The 17,735-nt window shown below is 39.9% G+C and overlaps 1 protein-coding gene across 2 annotated transcripts; it reads right to left on the bottom strand.

Annotated features, from left to right (window-relative positions):
- Positions 1–2,113: 2,113 nt before the first annotated feature.
- Positions 2,114–17,125, bottom strand: zfyve9b (zinc finger, FYVE domain containing 9b). 2 transcript variants are annotated; one of them, XM_084723009.1, is made up of 16 exons: positions 16,884–17,115; positions 13,156–13,910; positions 12,936–13,035; positions 11,794–11,993; positions 11,560–11,671; positions 9,999–10,121; positions 9,093–9,248; positions 8,729–8,953; positions 8,564–8,646; positions 7,819–7,923; positions 6,882–7,032; positions 5,327–5,407; positions 4,884–5,046; positions 4,582–4,687; positions 4,311–4,490; positions 2,114–2,841 (listed from the first exon to the last, which is right to left on the bottom strand). In XM_084723009.1, the coding sequence occupies exons 1-16, from the start codon at positions 16,945–16,947 to the stop codon at positions 2,680–2,682; spliced, it is 2,766 nt and encodes a 921-aa protein (XP_084579135.1). In that variant the 5' UTR covers positions 16,948–17,115; the 3' UTR covers positions 2,114–2,679. The 2 variants fall into 2 exon arrangements, 1 of the variants encoding a protein (XP_084579135.1); XR_014771208.1 differs by lacking the exons at positions 2,114–2,841; positions 4,311–4,490 and having other exon boundaries at positions 4,884–5,158; positions 16,884–17,125.
- Between the last annotated feature and the right edge of the window lie 610 nt (positions 17,126–17,735).

Below are 17,735 nucleotides of genomic sequence, written 5' to 3'. Positions count from 1 at the left end.
CCCCCTGTGGACAGATGACTGTACAGTTTTCTATCAAACTTGAAAATAGTTTTTGTAAATAGTTTTACAACACCAAAAAAACAAAAAAAAACTAATTGTATTGGTATGCTTTAGACTTTCTAAATTTTGTTACATTGTGTATTTAAAATTGCCAATAAATTCCATTTTAAATTATCTTACATACATTTTATGTGTCTGTATTTTCACCGGCAGAATAAGTGCTCTACTGTACGTTTGAGTTGCTGAGAAGGTTTTCAGTTTAGTTGTCTTTGGGCGACGGCTCTGACATTGTGCTGTCTTGCAACATCGAGGGAAAGTATTTGCATTGCTTGTGCCTCTTGTCTTGGCCATCCCAAGTATGTCGAGGAAGTAGGAGGTAAAACAAGAGCCCCATTCTGCTTTTGTTCAAAAAGATTCAAGCAGGGAGAGAAGCATCCTGCAGACCGGATCTACACCCACGCGCCTCAACCAGCAGCTGGTTCATCAGGGTCAGAAACAGGCAGCTTATCTTTATGGCACCAAATGTCACAGCTGTAAAGTAACCCTGCATTCAAGTTGATTTATGGAGCTGATAATGCAGGACGGAAATGATCTTCCATTGAAAGGTGTTTCTAATATCCCTCATAGTTTAATTAAAGGGGTGCTGCACACTTAATATTTTGTCTAGCTGCAAGCTAAATACAATGACGCTGCTGTGATGAAACAATATTGGTGCTAATATTGAGTCTTTTTTTAAACCAAATTTATATAAATCAGCATTTTATAAGTTGAAAATGGCTTGACAACATTTACTGTTTTGCAGTTTTTCTTAATTGCTTACACACAATGTAAAAGCATGGCTCATTTTCTCAAAACTAAACAAAATACAGAGAAGAGAGGGTCTCAGGTAATATCATTGTACAAGCTTCAAGTGAAGGCAGAGATCACCTTTGGCTCTTTCACTGCTAAGGCTATGGTTGCTAATAGAGTTTCAGGAGTGTGATTTCTGGTTTTAGTTTAGCGCTGAATGGCAGCGTTTCACATGTGAACACCAGATTTTATCAATGAAGTTTGACAAAAGTAGAGAACTGTATGTAATGTTTTGCAAAAAGTGTGTCTTACAACTGCAGAATTGGTAAAAAGCAGGAAATCTGTTTGTATTCGTGCAGAATTGTTGTAAGATGAGGTGCAGGAGTTTCAGGTTTTGGTTACTGTGTCCAAAGTTCCAGTTTGAGTGTGTCAACACTATTGAGAAAAAACTGAACTTTGAAAGGCTGTTTGTCAACACTCTTTCTAAAGTGATGCAGCGGGTGGAGTTTGCCTCAGAGCTGCTGGTGAAGTTAAGCTTTCATACCTCTCTGACAGCGTTGAGGTAGAGATTGTATTAGATTTTTACAGGTGTGCCTAATAAAGTTGCCATTGTGTGTAATTTGTGTGTAAAATTTATCTACACAGTAGAAGAAATGTAGTGCAATATTTCCTGCAGAGATGTAGTGAAGTATAAGTATGAAGCAGGGTAATATGCTAATACTTGTAGTTGAGTAAATTCCCTGAGTGAGAGAGAGGCTCCTGGATGAATCAGAGTTATTATAATTTTGTATTTTTCAATAGTTTTTAGTTTTTCATTCAGTTAGTTTTCAGAGAGGTTTTGCTTGTTTTAGTTTAGTTTTTATTGTTTAAAATGCTTATTTTTGGTTAAATTTTTATTGTTTAAAATGTTTATTTTTAGTTTACTTTTCATTATTTTCATTATAAGGGTATTTTTCAGGGGTGAGATTGATGAAGTTAAGAACATTACAATATAAACAGAACTTTTTGAAGGCAATTAACTCACAGTCATGTAGATATCCCAGTCTTAATAAACATAAGCAACAAATCTGACCAAACTGACAGACTAAAACAAAATTTACACATATTTTTTTTGTATATTTGTATTTCATTTTGGTTTGTTGTACAAGCACACAATATTGCTTTGTTTTTTTTCTAAAGTCTAGTTTGAATTTGAATTTGCACTTCACTTAATTAAAATATTTTTATCAGTTTGTTGTTCAAATAAACTCACGGGATAGTTGCTTCTCCAAGTTTTACTTTAGCTTAAGTGAACTCTAACAACTTCGGGATGATCAGGCAGTAACTCAGTCATTGTTGCGAGTTTAATTCCAGGCTGACATTACATTTCATGAGCAGTCAATTAAAATACATCCAGTATGAAAACATTCTTTAGGCATTCATTCATTCAGTGTGCATCAGGTAGCTACAGATCTACTACATACAGAACTTCAAGTCATTCTCTTTTTCTCTTTGCTGCAAGGTCGTGGGGCTGAATCCAGCGCCCACTTTAAAGGTATTTATTCTCCATATTGGGAGTTGTTATTGAACATTGTGACATGAATGATATCAAGCCATGAAATTGCTACTACTGTACAGTGCAGTACCCTGACCTGATGGCCCATCCTAGGTTTCATGCGTACCCAGATTGTCTGCTGCAGCCAGGGCAAGATGAGATCAGAAAACCACTAAGAGTCGGACAGCTTCTCTCTAGTCATGAGTGGATGGGATGGATGCAGACCTTGGAAGCGGTCTGGTTCGCCCTTTGGATGCTTTTATTGCCCTGAAACTTGATGGCAGCACTGATGAGAAGTGCCAGAGACAGAGTTGTGGTCAGGGGTAAAAAGGTTAAATAGTGAAGGTGTGCGCGCTCTAAGTGATGTTCTCTAGGATGTAGAAGATTAGCTCCATCACAATGGGCTCGTCGCCCCTCTTGCGTCCCCTGCTGTGTATGACTGGTATCAGCACGCTGTCCAGGGCGTTGAGGTACTGAGCAGGGAGGGGCTGCCCATTGCTCCCAGCCACAAATCCTACCTGAAATTACAAAACAAACCACTAATTAGTTTTATTGTCGTCACACCCAAGTGTTGTGTTATAAACTTTACACTACGGATTATATGAGTCATGTAATTGTTCCATATTGCAGCATATTTGTGAATTATCGTTCTTATCTGTATATACAGCACACTACAATGCCATACTTATTACTTTTAGCTTGTATTATACTTTTTTTTACTCATACCTTTTCCTTGATTCATACACTATTCTTATTGGCATATAATTATTGTATTTAACTTTTTTCTTTTCTTGTTTCACTGTGCCATATCAACAAGTCAGATTTCTGTATAACTTCTACATTTGGTGAATAAAGCGCTTCTGATTCTGATGGTCTTGTCCTTATAGTTTGACGGACGTTTTTACAGTGAAAGACTGTTTTTTATTACATTTTTAATTCAGTGGAAGAGCATTCGAAAACTTTTAAGAATCCAAAACGCTGAACTGAATCCGATGCTGATGAAATTCGGTGTTAGCATAGTAACACCCATTTTATAGCATAGAATTTAATATGTTACTGATAAATTAAGAATAATAATTAACTACTAGTTAAAAAACTTTCATAAAGAGCAGTAACAGCAGAAGAAGTGAAATTAAGAAAAAAAAAGACTTCACTGTTTTCAGGCTGCCCAGCAAACTGCACAATGGAAAGGTCATAATGGCTTCATTTATGTCTTTACAGGCTGAAAATTTTACCCCAAATTTCCAAAGACTTACATAATATCTAAAAATACAGACACTACAATCTGCCTTTAGATAGTCCTTCCATAAAGAGGAAAAATGCAGTGTGTGCAACAGCTTTCTTGTCCATTTCAATATAAACTTAACAGTCCATAGCTCATACAGATTTAACTGTATCTCGTTGTGTTGTGCATCTTTCTGTCCTTCTACTAATAACAAATTATTTTTTATCATTTAATATATTTAAATGTATGATTTAAAGGTAAATTAGCCTTAACAAACTGCAGCCAGAGTGCAGTTTGGTGTGGTTTTAAGCTGTTTTTTTGGAATGACTGCAAATATTTCATGCTGTTTTCAGAGAAACTAAAAATAAACTTGAAATAATAATTTTTATATAGCAGAATAGATGTCAAAAAAGTCATAAATCAACTCTTAACAAGTGTGTATGGTAGGTTGTAGTTCAGAATTCATGATGTACCCTTCTTATAGGTGGCAGAGCCATGATGTTTAACACATATAGAGCTTTTTATTGTAGACATATGTATATAGATGCTGCATTAGCCTTTGGGTCATATGTCAATGTTAGGAAAACAAAACTTTTTTTTATATTCCACATAGAACAAAAATCCTTGAATATAACATGGTTGAGAAACGTGAACACTGTAGTGCTTTTATACAGTTCCTCTTTTACACGTGTTTGTTTACTGGCTCGTTTTGCCCGGTCTATATATACTAACAATATGTCAACTCCAAACATTTTTTCTGACCTCTTGGGATTCAAAAGCGACACGCAGCCCCAGTTTGGCCATCCCGTCCTCTTTTAACAGTTTGAGGTGTGGACACAGTGCCAAGCAAAAGGCCCGGGCGATCCGCTCTGTTAGCCGATTGTGTTCGGCGGAGTCAGTCACTCCTCCTTTGGGATGATTCCCCTTCTGCAGGAAGAACACCTGCACAAAACACACACATACATGTAAAGAGAGGAGGAGACAGTTTCAGATGGACTTAATGCTGGTATTTCAAGCAGATCATCATATGTACTTCTGTCCAGCGGATGATCTTCCCATTTTCTTTGTACTCTGACTTCTGGAACATCTTCGTGCTGCTGATGGACTCCATAGACTTCCCATCAATGGGACTTATAACTCTGTGGGGCACAAAAACACAAACACATTCTAGTTTACAACATAGAGTAGAGATTAAAATAGGCATTTAACCTAACAAGTTGAATGAAATTTCGATTAACTTTTAAACGTCAGTGTTATACATGTGTTATTCTCTTTAAGCACAAAAGCTCCATTCTGAATTGGCCACATGAACCTCTGACATGTGGACACACTCACCCCTTATTCACAGTGCATTTTTCCTCCACCCACTGTACACAAACAAGCTCCTGGCTATCTGATTGGTCAAGCCGTCCACAGGTGACGGTGTAGTCTTTCATCTCCCGTAGCGACCGGCGGAGCTCCACCATGGTTTCCACGGTGATCTGCACCATTAGCCCATCTGGAGAGAGGGGACAGCGATACAGGAGAAACACACAAACAGACACCAACGGCCCAGACACACACACACACACACTCACATGCATCAACACGTACACGCCTAGACAAACAGTCTGTTAAAATGTACACAGACACACACACATACAAAGACCAACACACTCTGAATAAACCAGTTCTGTAGCAGGGCTGTTCACATGCACTACTTAAAATGTAAACAGTGAATTTTCCTACAAGCGGGCAGGAAAAAGTCAGCCTGACTCCCCTCTGAGTGGACATCCTACCTTCTACGATACTGGACTTGGCGAGATACCCTGCAGACGCTTTCAGTGCACTACTGAATATGAAAAAGCAGGATCCAGTAACTGCAATAAAAAAAGAAAAGAAAAATAAACCCCATTTATAGACAAACTCAATTTTTCTTATAATAGTCTGTATAGGAGGGATAACCAAACATTTATGTTGGAGGACAAAAACTAAAACCTGATGGTGGGTCACAGGCCAAAAGCCAACATTTATTGTTATATAATATATTTATATATATATATATAAACATCTGTTGGACTAAATTGAACCTTATGGTGAGCCAACTTTGAGCACTCCTGCCTTATAGTGACAAGAAACAACTATCATGTAGTGCCATCTAGTGTTCAATAAGGAAAAGTGAACTTATTTGGTTTAAAGGGCCATTAAAGCCCTTATTGCTCTTTGTACCTCTTAAATGTCCTCAAATGGGAAACTTCTCAACAACATTTCTTCATAATTCTTTGTTCCACAGAATAAAATATCAGATGTCTTTGAGAAAACTGGGATTTAGAATAAGATTTCATGGTTTTGAACAATGTTTGGCTCCAAGAGTGCAATCAGAGAAAGGCACTATTCCAATGAAACATATTCAAAATACATATTTTATTACTTTTAAGTATTTAGTATTTTGCTAAGCAGAAAATTTTGATGTAATATGTAATGAAATACCTGACGAGCTTGTATTTGTGTATTTTAAATATATGAAATACATTTTTTAATCACATTTTATTTTCAAATAAGACACATTTTTACCCCCTGATTTAATTTCTAGAAAAAATACTGTACAAAATTAGACAAATCACAGTCTTTGGTTAGATAAGTGAATCGTTCATTGAGAAGAACTGTATTTTACCTGAAAATGTGGCTTGGACCGAATTTACGAAAATCGTTGGGTTTTTTTGTTTGTTTTGTTTTGTTTTATTTATTATATATATTTTTTTTTTTTGCTGTCCAGACTTTCTGAAATCAATCTGGATAAACTCTGGATTCCAAAAAATGGATTTAGCAGTCTGAAAAAGGCTAAATACTTAAAATGTGATCATATCAGTTTTTATAGAATGCATTTTTGCCTTTTCAAATTACAAATAACTTGTTTTTTAAGTAACAACTGGTCATACCAGTATTTTATACTGCATTTTAATACATTTGATGAGCAGGTATTTGTAATTTCTACCAGGATATTTTTTGACATATTTGCACCCATCTCTGTGCACAAACTTCTAATCTAAAATGCTTCAATTAGTTGATGGCATCAAATTGTCTGCAAAGTTTTTTAAGTTTCTAATGAAAAATCACCCTGAATGTAGCTCTTTTACAGATCTGAGTGTGCTGATCTCTTTCTTTTTTTTGCACCAAATCAAAGTTCAAAGTATCAAAGATTCCCCAAACAACAGATTCATGATCTTATCAGCCAATCAGGACTTCCCCCCCGTCCAAATTTCTGATTGCAATTAAAGTCCTCCACTATTACTTGATTATGTAACATGAAGTCTGATATCTTGATGTCTCTCACAGTATCCTGTTATGACCCACCTTTGCGTGGTTGATTGTGGATGCTGATGGCCTGGGTCTGGTACTGGCCGTCATCTCCTTGCACACAGATGAGGTGGGAGTCTGCAGTCTCATTGAAGCACGCCCCGATGGCCAAAACATGCTCATTGGACTTATTCAAAGCCTTCATAAGCTAATGCGAGACAAGAAGGCAGAGAGGACAGGATGACGACTGATGAAAAATACATAAACATTTGCATTAAAGGGTAACTTCAGCATTTTCAACCTATAACCTGTTTTCCCATGTTTTTTTTTTCTTTTTTGACTAAGTTACTGATGGGGACATTCATTTTGGAAATTGGTCCAGTACTGAGTAAAAGTGCTGCAGCTGGCAGAAGGAAAACTGAGCTACAACCCTCAGAGCAACTGTGCAACGCCAATGTAAGCCGGATTGTTATCACAAGTGTCTGACAACGTTATGGAAAGGACGCTACAGAGATAGACCCTTTTCTTTTAAACAGTAAGATCCACTCAAAGCAACCAGACTCAGTTTAATAAAACAGGACCTTTATTTCTCTGGTGCACACTGCCTAACACTGCTAACAACCAACTGAGGGAACAGTAGACCAGAGAGGTTAAATTACTGTTTTTGGTTACGCAAAACATAACTTGCTCATTTAAAAAGGTCTTTTCCTTTCCATAATGTTATCAGACACTTAGAATAACAATCTGAGCCTGTCACTGGCAAAAAATGCACTTTTAGTGGCTGTACTTGGTGCACAGTTGCTGCATATGTTGCAGCTCACTTTCACTCCTGCCAGCTGCAGTACTCTTGCTCAGTACTGGACCAATTTAAATTTTTCTTTTGTTCCTATAGTTACATAGAAACAAAAACATAGGAGAACAGGGCCTAGATTGAAAAAATAGTAGAAAAAAGTTCCTCCTTTAACTATTTGAGGCATTGAAGTTTTATTCTTACCTCATTGTACCCGCTGGTCGGTATTTTTATGCAGGTCCTCTGAGCTTCCAGATCCACAGTGAGCCCCGGCACCATCGGTAGGCTGTAACGGTAATTCCTAAAGTCCTGGAGCAGGATGGGAGGAATAGGCCAGCATCAATTAATGGACATATGGTTAAAGTTTTCTTTTCTTTTCTTCTTCTTTTTTTTTTTTTAAATCAGATACTTTTTTTTATTGCTTTTGACCAAAACAGTTTGTTAAAACAGTCTCCTTCTCTTTTCCCCTCCTTCCCTCCCTCTCATAAACCATTGATGTAGTTAACACTGCTGATGATAATTTACAAATTTAAATTAATAATGAAATTAAATTACTACGTTTACATATACAGACATATCTATGCATATAAATGTGTACATACATGCCTGCACATCATGATAACTATCAGATTTGAAAATTACTGGAAAAAAATAGAATGAAGTGAATCCATTATTTTATGAAAGATATTACTTTTTTGTTTGAATGTATGTAAGCTTTTTAATTACTATGCATATTGGACATTGTGTTGATTATTCCTTTCCAAAAGTCTTGCATGTGTTTACATTTCCAAATGCAATGTTATATGTGCCCATAATCCAGTTATATTGGATCTGTTTAAATCTACTATTAATAGATAACATCCGTGCCTGAAAAAAAGCAACATAAAACTTCCTACTAATGATGGAAAATGTGGTTTTGTAACAGCACCAAACAAAATGTCATACACACCACTAGCAGTCTCATTATGGTGTGGCCTATTTCTCCAAACAAGGGCTTCCTATGGCGCACGCTGTACAGAGGACACGGGTAAACTGGAACGAGAAACAAACTGATAACTGAAGAGGAAATCTGTATCAGTAAAGATGTGGTATTTCATATGAGGGCTTGGCTTACACCTATATTCTGCCCCCAGTCGCAGCATGAGACGCAGGGGAAAGGCTTTGGCCCAGGCCACCTCTGCTCTGTGCACCAGCAGGCCAAAGAGGTAGGGCTGGTTCGGCAGAGGTAGACCTTGAAGGGACTGGAGAGTGGAGCGAATGTATAGGAAGCCTGCGTGATCCTCACCGCCCAGGAAACGATTTCCAAACAAGGACAGCGAAAGATGTTTCACAACCTTTCCTGAAGGAGAACGACAAACAGCACACAGCAGGTAGTTTTTCAAAATGGGTCCAACAGAGGGCAAAATTCAGTATAACACATCACTGCTAGTTGAAAATGACTGCATGTGAGCATTTTCCTGTGTGTGTGTGGCTCTGACCTGTGAGGCTGTCCCTGTACAGCTGGATAAAGTGGCTGAAAATGTCTTTGGGGAAGCTTTTCTCTTCAGGCAGGCACTGCAGCAGCACCACCACCTCCACCTGGCCCACAGCGTGCATCCCCTTTGTTGTCACGCACCAGCACTTCCTGTTAACATCTGTCACACAATCAAGGCACAACCTCAAGGGTCTACAAGAACAGGATTTTTTTTTTTTTTTACAAAGTCCAACTTGAATCGCCTTAGTCATCTCTTTTTGTTGTCAAAAATGGCCCCAACACGTTTTTTTTTATTATTAAAAGGAATGTCTTCAGGGAAGTAACAGGAATTTTCTTTCTCATCTCAGCTGGCTGGAGAGATGTGCTGGTGTCTGTGTTTGATTTTCAGCAGCTGGCAGTCTGTCAGAGTGCTGGTGTTATACCGCAGGGAATGAGGGACAAAGTAAACAAACTTGTGCTGCAATCTGAAGATGAATTGCCAGCTATTTTGAAAATTGAATAATCAATGTAAATTTGTTTTTTTTAAGAAAAAAAGTCAGAATTCTCTGATTCCAGCTTCCTAAAAGTGAATATTTTCTGGGTTTTTTTTGTTTGTTTTTTTTATAGACCAAACAACTAATTCATAATTAATTGATTAAGAAAATGATTGACAGATTGATAGACAATGAATATAATCATTAGTTGCAGCCATACTGAAGCCTATAAAAAGATAAACCAAAAAATATAATATATATATTTCACAGGACAAGTGATTTACCCAGCTGATATACAGACTGTATTAGCAGCCCTACACTTGACTGTAATTGTGAACAATATGTTGCGGCAAAGAAAGAAAGAAAGAAAGAAAGAAAGAAAGAAAGAAAGAAAGAAAGAAAGAAAGAAAGAAAGAAAGAAAGAGAAAGAAACGTACAGTTGACCAGCTTGACCATAGCCAGTAGGTTGGCATTGAGAACAAACACCAGTGGCTTGGGCCTGCCACTCTCCAGCTCCTGAATAAGCAACATCTCAGAGGGCTGCTCTTCCACGGTGTAATCTGAGGGAAACAACACAGTAATACACTGCTATTAGACTGTAGTATTCTCTACAACTGCTGAGTATTTTTCCTTGTAATTTTATTCACTGTAACCAAATTAAAGAGGCAACTTCATTAAAGATTCGTGTTTGAAAATGAACTCACAGCTGTGTGAGGATGAATAACCTTTGTCTAAATCTGGTCCTAAATAAGATGCAAGTGTAGGTAACTTTCATTAATGCACTTATTTTGAACCACCCGTTTAACCAGGCAAGACAGGGTTCACATCGTTATTTGCAGTAATACCACGAGGGAGGAGTCATTGCTTTTTTAAGTAGGGAAAATTAAAACATAAATACAGTACATGCACACTTGGGAGCTGCCCGGCTTCACCACACTTTACCACTTGTGACATGCCGGGTAAAGCGCCGTGCTCAATGGCACTTTGATGGTGGTCAGTGGAGGAAGGGTGGATGTTTGTCCTGTTTCATTTGAACTGATTCTTCTCTCTACAATGTGGTGCAGAATTGATTATTTGTGTGTGTGTATAGTTGATAGAATATTATAAACCCAAGAACAAACTGAGAGAAACTGAGAGAAAAGGGTACTTTTACAAATCCGTCTGCTGCTTCAGCACTGTGGACGGCGTCATGGCTTTATCAGTACAGCGCACAGTTACTGTAGGCTGCTGATATTTCAGAGCCATGGTCGAGGCCATTGATTCTAATTGTCACAAACCTCAGTCAGATTGAGGATCAATGACTCAGACAGACTAGACAAACATATTCAACTAAACAACCTCTCTGCCCCTGCGCTCTCTCTGCTACTAGGCGAAGGAGAGGGGGGATAGCAAGTTAACAAGAAGGCTGCACTTTGTTTAATTTTGCTACCAAGGAAGAAGGCTTCCCCCCTCAAATTGCCTCCAGGCTATAAGTATAACATTTGGATGATGTTCTGGGTTAAAATCTGAGAGAGAGTTATATCCCATCAGTGTGATGTGAACAGTATAGAAATCTTTGTGGTTATTTAGCACCAGCCTGGTGTTGGTAGTGCATGATTTTACTAGGTGCATCATTGTGCTCTTTGTTCTCTAGATTAGAGACTGCAAAGGCAACAAACAGACCAGGCAAGAATCATTCATTAATCTTTATTCAGCGCACACAAGCTTGAAAGTGTTCATTTAGGTTATTCAGCATTATTCTGTAATTGCTGCTGTCACTTGAGTTTCTTCTTCCTTTTGTCATCATTAAATTGTCAGCTCCTCAACATCAAAGACCAAATCTTTACCCCGCCTTGTGTTTCCTGATTTGCATGGAGCTCCCTTCTGTTTGTGCCTCTTCTCTTATCTTTGCACCATGCACACCGTGCAAGACAGAAGAATAGCAAAAAATGGGCAAAGCACATTTGAAGGTCAGGAGAAAAAAAAACAGCATCTGTAGGACTGTGGAAGCTGTCTTACCTCCTTTGACTCCTGTGGAGGTGAGGATGGGCGGCAAACCATCCAGGGGGATGAGGTTGGCAGAGCTGCTCACTAAAGCTGCGGTGCCCCAGCCATAAGGACCACAGGCCTCCTAAAGGAAGGGGGAGGCAGGGGATTGAGACAAGTCTTTTGCTGAATTCTTGTTGTACAAACTATCTGACACATAGAAAGGCTAAGACAAATATGTCTGTGTTATATTTTGGGTGATCCTACGTTAATATTCGTCCCATGAGGCCGCAGGGCTCTCCTGATCTGTGGTGAACCCACAGGGCTTTTCACCGGCCCTCCAAGCGCTCGTCTCATCAGCGGTGAGAACGTAGGCCCTCTGACTGGTGTGGTTGGAGCAGACTCTGACTGCTTCGTGAGGATTTCATCTGCAAACCACACCCTCCTTTTCCCCCTCGGAGGTGTCCCTGAGGAGAACATATAAGAATTACTCGTGCAAATTTTCATTAAAAAAAAAGAAAAAAGAAGGAAAATGCAAACTTTCAAGGGATAGTTTGGATTATTTGAAGAGGGGTTGCATGAGGTACTTATTGATAGTGTAGTGCCTACAGGAGGTGGAGGTTGGCTTGCCCCAGTTAGGAGAAGCAGAGAGGAGCAGCAGCACAGAAGCTAAGCAATGAAGTCCTGTGGATGGGGTCTGCAATACTGTAAAAATGAAAAGTTTGAGAAACCTCATAATGAGGTTGAGCCCAACTGAAACTCTCAAGTTCTGTTAAAGTTTTACCATACTCATCTTTTGTTGAGACTTTTCTTCTTTAGATACACTTGAATATTTGAGCTGTTGAAACCCCGCAAAAACAAATTTCAAAACTTATGGTGTAAACTCGTTGCTGTGAAGGTGAATGATAGTTAATACCACTAGTGGAATAAATTATTTTAACTCATAGAACACAGGAGTTGCAGGTCTACCACTGCCTCAATCTGTTAGTTAGTTTGTATTATTGTGTGGCTTTGGTGTTTGGATTCACACAATAACACAAAGTATTGATTGAGGTCTATGGAATTTGGAGCTTTTATAGTGATGGTTTCATGTCAGAAAAGGCTGCCTCATGGCAAAAAATAAAGCAGTGACAGTGTTCTAAATGTAGCGTACACTTAAACTGATATTGATTTTTTTTTTATAGGGAGACCTTTTTTAATTGGCTAAAACCTTTTGTTGCTGACCTTGTCCACAGTAGTATAGAGCTTAGCTTCCATGCTGCTACCCCTCCCTGCTTCTCCAAACTGGAGATGTGCAGACTGGCATCTGCTGTAGGTAATACACTAACTATTGATAAGTACCTCATACAACCCCATATCAAATAATCTGCACTATCCCTTTAACCAAAACATTAAATCTGGTCTCTTACTCTTGATGAGGGTTGAATGACAGGAAATACAAACTCGTCCCTCCTTGCCATCCAGATGTGTCAGTCTGAACTTCAGATTGGAGCAAACTGCACAAAAGACCTGATGATACACACATGCACACACCACGTAAAGACGGACACACATTTATCAATGTGCATGAGAACATCTAATTAAAAGTTATTTTACTGCACAACATATAACCCATAAATTGTGCCTCACCTTCCCACAGGCACGGCAGTGGTGCCTCCTCTTAGTGAACGTAAACTTGGCCCCACACTTCATGCAGACCTGCGCCTGAGCATCAGGGACCCACACCGGAGCCACCTCCCCGAGGACAGTGCCACGATCCTTGGACAGGATACCAACTGGGCTTGCCAGGGACTCGTTGTCAGGATCCGCAGGGGAGGCTGCGCAGTCCCCCACAGCTCCCTCCCCACTGGCTGGCACGTCTGTCTTAAACTGGCGCTCCTTGCCATGTATCTCCTCAGGTGCTGCAGTCGCCTCTGAGCCGCAGGGCTGGTCCTGCTGCTCCAGCCTACTCTCCTCCAGCTCCTTCTCCTCGATCACAGAGTCCTCCTTTGATGGGAGAACCTGGGCTTTCTTCCTCTCCTCCTCTTCCTCCTCCTCCTCCTCCTCCTCTGGCCATGCAGCCTCGGCGGGGCTCAGCACCAGGGGGCTGGAAGACTCCCCGAAACAACTCTCCCCCCATGTAGAGATGGCGGTCACAGTGCAGCTGCCCTCCTCCAGCTGGGAGGGTGAAGCAGTCTTGGCAGGATGCTCAGATGGTTTCTGCTCACACGGCCCAAAAGTGCTCCTCACAGAGGCGTCCGAAGACATCTTTGATGGAGATTCTGGTCGTATTTGGCCGCAGCCCAGTCCTGGTTTTGACATGTCCCCATCTTTGAGCACCAGCAGACAGGGTCTGTTCAGCCAGTGGTGCTTGGTGTCCTGAAGAGATGGATTGTCTCCTTCATCTGTTTCAAGGGGCATCATGATGACATCATAAACACTCAGTGTCTCTCAGTGTCGCGCGCACACACACACACACACAGACTAGTACTACTAGATTTGTGAGGATCCATCATTGACATAATACATCCCTTAAGCCCTTACTCTAACCCTGCCCATCCACAACTACGTATCTAACCTCAGAGGCACAGATTATTTGATGTGAGGTTGTATGAGGTACTTATCCATAGTGAGTGGATTACCTACATTAGATGCCACTTGGTCCTGTTTGGAAAAGCAATGTACTGCTGTAGACAGGATCAGCAGCAAAATGTATTTTTAATCACGTAAAAAAGGTCCACCTGAAAAAACGATATCAGCTCAAGTATATGATAGTCAGAACATTTTACCATTTTACTTTGCCATCAGACAGCCTTTTCCATCTGTCATTATGTAAGCCAAATATTGCTGTCTCTAACCAAACTCCATGGGTGAAATCAGTCATTTGACTTCACACAACACAGGAGTTGCAGCCCGCCTCGATCTGTTAGTTTGTTTGTGTTATTGTGTGAGCTCAGTGTTTTAAAAGGATAATTCAGACTTACCAAAGTCAGACAATGACACAGACAATCTGACAGACAGAGGGAGTTTTAGACCAGCAACTCCTGTGTTCTGCAAAGTAAAATTACAGATTTCTCCTATGGAATTCTGTTAATTTGGAGAGAGTGATATTTGACTTATATAACTGCAGTTTCGTGATGGAAAAAGTTACCTGACAGCAAAATAAAGCAGTGAATTTTTTCTACATACAGTGTATAACTTAAACTCATACTGATTTATTTAGGTGGACTTTTTTTAAGTGGCTAAAATACACTTTGCTGCAGACTGGGGGCATGCTGATCATCATCTACTGGAGTTAATACACTGATTATCAATAAACACCTCATATAACCTCACATCAAATAATCCAAATCTAGCCTTTAAACCCTTGCCCTAACCTAAACCTAATTCTGTCCCAAATTCTAAAACCAAACCCTGACCTTTGAACAGGCCTTTGTGAGGTCCAGCATTTTTGGTCCCAACTAAGCTGTTGGATGTAGTTAAACAAGCCTACATGCACACGCACACACACAGCACACAGGCTCATTTATAACAACTCATTAGGTGGAAAAGCTGTGTTCACATGAGCTAAGTGACCATTTCATGGCATGTGATAATTTACTTCATGACCCTGAACATACCTCACAGCTTTCAGTCATCACTAAAGGCAGCATTGACACTCAAGTGCCCTTGAGAGGCGTGTCAGAGCCGATCACACAGCAGACTACACGGGTAAGAGAAGAGGAAGAGGTTTGTTGTGGACAAAATATTGATGTAAAGCCAATAATAGTTGTATAACCAGTTGGTGGTACCACAGAGCTGCTGGTTCTCCAGAGAATAAATCGTTCAGTTGTGGTTGTGTCTAATTGGCTCTGCAGGATGAGGATCTACAGATGCTGTTAAAGGTTTTTTCAGATCTGTTGTTCACACTAAAACCTTTGTTGGTTGTGTGTACAGGGGTACAAGGGAATACAAGTAATCAGATTATTAAAAAAAACAAGTAACCATAATCAGTCCAATTTACATTTGAAAAATTTGTAGTTACAACCCCGATTCAATCAAGTTAGGACACTGTATAATACATAATTTCTTTTTTTTTTTTTTTTTTTGTAAATATACATCCTGCAGAGGAATGTGCTGAATGAGTATTTACAAAAGACAATAATGTTTATCAGATTCAGTGTTAATTATCTCATCTTTGTACTGTATTCAATTGAAAACTGGTCAAAAATGATTAACTTACCTACTAACTTTTTTGGAATATGGGTTGTAGATTATAGTTAGATTGTCAGGAAATACTCAATTAAATATTCAAGTATGTCTTCAAAATATGGTAATTTTAAAATTCTGATTTTTTTTTTCTTCATTATAATCAATTCTCTTTTAAAAAAGTGCTCCACTTTGTGGTGGGAGGAAAATGAACCCCTTACAAAAATGGAGTCCAGGTTTTCCACTGACTGATCACCTGAATGTTTAACTGAGCCTGCTGTAAAGGTCTGTTTCACTGCAAATACAATCAAATAAGCAACGTGCTTCTGAAATGACTTAATTCATAATACCAACATCGGATTCTACATAAAACCAATTCTGCCTTCTCTGATCACAGCCAATTACTGTGTCAGCACCCTTCCCCATGTTAGTCACGTAATAACCATTACTGTGATGGTAACGCGCAATGCAACGCGAGTTAATGTGTCCACGGCTGCTGTTTCATTGAGCTGGAACAGCCAGTGATTCATGACTCAGGACCATGAGAGTAAGAGGACAAGCAGCAGAAATCACACTGTAGATGCTGCAGACTTATCAATCGATACAATTCTGCTGCACAGTGTGAGATGTGGTTTAGCACAAAACGCAAAAAGCGCGTTTGGTGGAAATGATCTAATTTCCAGGTTAAACTGCATTGCAGCTCCTTCACAGAGACCGTAAAAACAGAGGCGGGCCGTGTCGCTCCTGCTGCGGGCGACACAGTGAAGATTTCTGGAAACAGGCGGCGGTGCTCGCACCGCTCCGGCTGACCGGAGCGATGCATCCCGGGACAGTGACGCATTCAACACACGTGCAAATGTTTAATCCGCTGGCAGGCGCCGAGAGAAAGGCCGGCGGCAATGCGACACTCAGCCCGCATCCCCTTACATCAGATCCAGCAGGACACTGGATCCACTGAGGGGATGTTTACTGAGGGGTCCTATGTAACACAGCCTGTCTTCACACGGGAATGTGCGCACACACACACACACGCGCGTTTCGGATGATGCGGACTATGCGCGCAGCCAAATGCTGTGTCAGCGGTTTTCTGTCACAAACACAGTATCATCATCCTGTAACGCGCAGCAGGCAATGAATGAACGGAGAGTAAATCATCCCCACCCCGCTGCAACGACCAACGCATGTCTTACCCTCTGTTATCGCTCCCAGAAGGCTTTCATTCTCGTCATCCCGCGCAGAGAAGAACTTCAACATTTTATCCTCTCACATCTGAGTGCTGATGGGAACCGATTCAAGCGGCAGCAGTGCCTTGCTCACAAGCTCGCCAGCGAAGGATGGGATGATTTCGTCTCTCTGCCCCCCTCTCTGTGATCTCCCTCCTCCCCTGTGTCTCTCTGCAGCTCTTTGAAGAAACTCAAGAGGTGTGCAGAAATGTCCCTCCCCGGTTTGCTGTCCCCGCAGGACAGCGCACAGGCCAACACAACACAACACTGCTATGATGCCAGATATGAACAGTCTGCAAGTGCGAACACAGCGTCATACTGTAGCAAATATCTCAGGATTCAGCTTGCTTCATCACTGGGTTAGTGGACCATTTCCACATGTGAAAAATAAACTATTTATTTTAACATAAAAGATTTTGTCCTAACTGCCTTAAAATTCTAAGTCGACTGAATTTTAAAGGAAAAGCTGAAAAACTTTCCTTGTCAAGAAAATTTGATATTAAAACAGTTGTACTTGAGAAAACATGTTCAATAAGCCTAAGATATCAAGTTGAACCAACAACTGACAAATATGACAAACAAATTTGATGGATTACTACCACACTGTAGAAGAAACTATTCGTTTTAACTTTAAAAAGTTATTGTGAATTTGAAAAGATAATTTGAGGTAAATTTGTAATGATTCAAAGTAAGCTTTTCTAGTCAGATAAACTAGTGAATCGGCATGAGAAAACATGTTCAATAATAGTCAACTTTTCAGTCGCATTGACAAATGTGAGTCCTGGCTGCATGACATCTCAAGTTGGCTTAATTTGAAAA

Source organism: Lutjanus erythropterus, chromosome 7, assembly GCF_056507025.1.
Source record: "Lutjanus erythropterus isolate fLutEry1 chromosome 7, fLutEry1.hap2, whole genome shotgun sequence".
NCBI lineage: Eukaryota > Metazoa > Chordata > Actinopteri > Lutjaniformes > Lutjanidae > Lutjanus > Lutjanus erythropterus.
The sequence above is the reverse complement of the archived record's forward strand: the minus strand, read 5'-3'. Positions and strand labels throughout refer to the sequence as shown.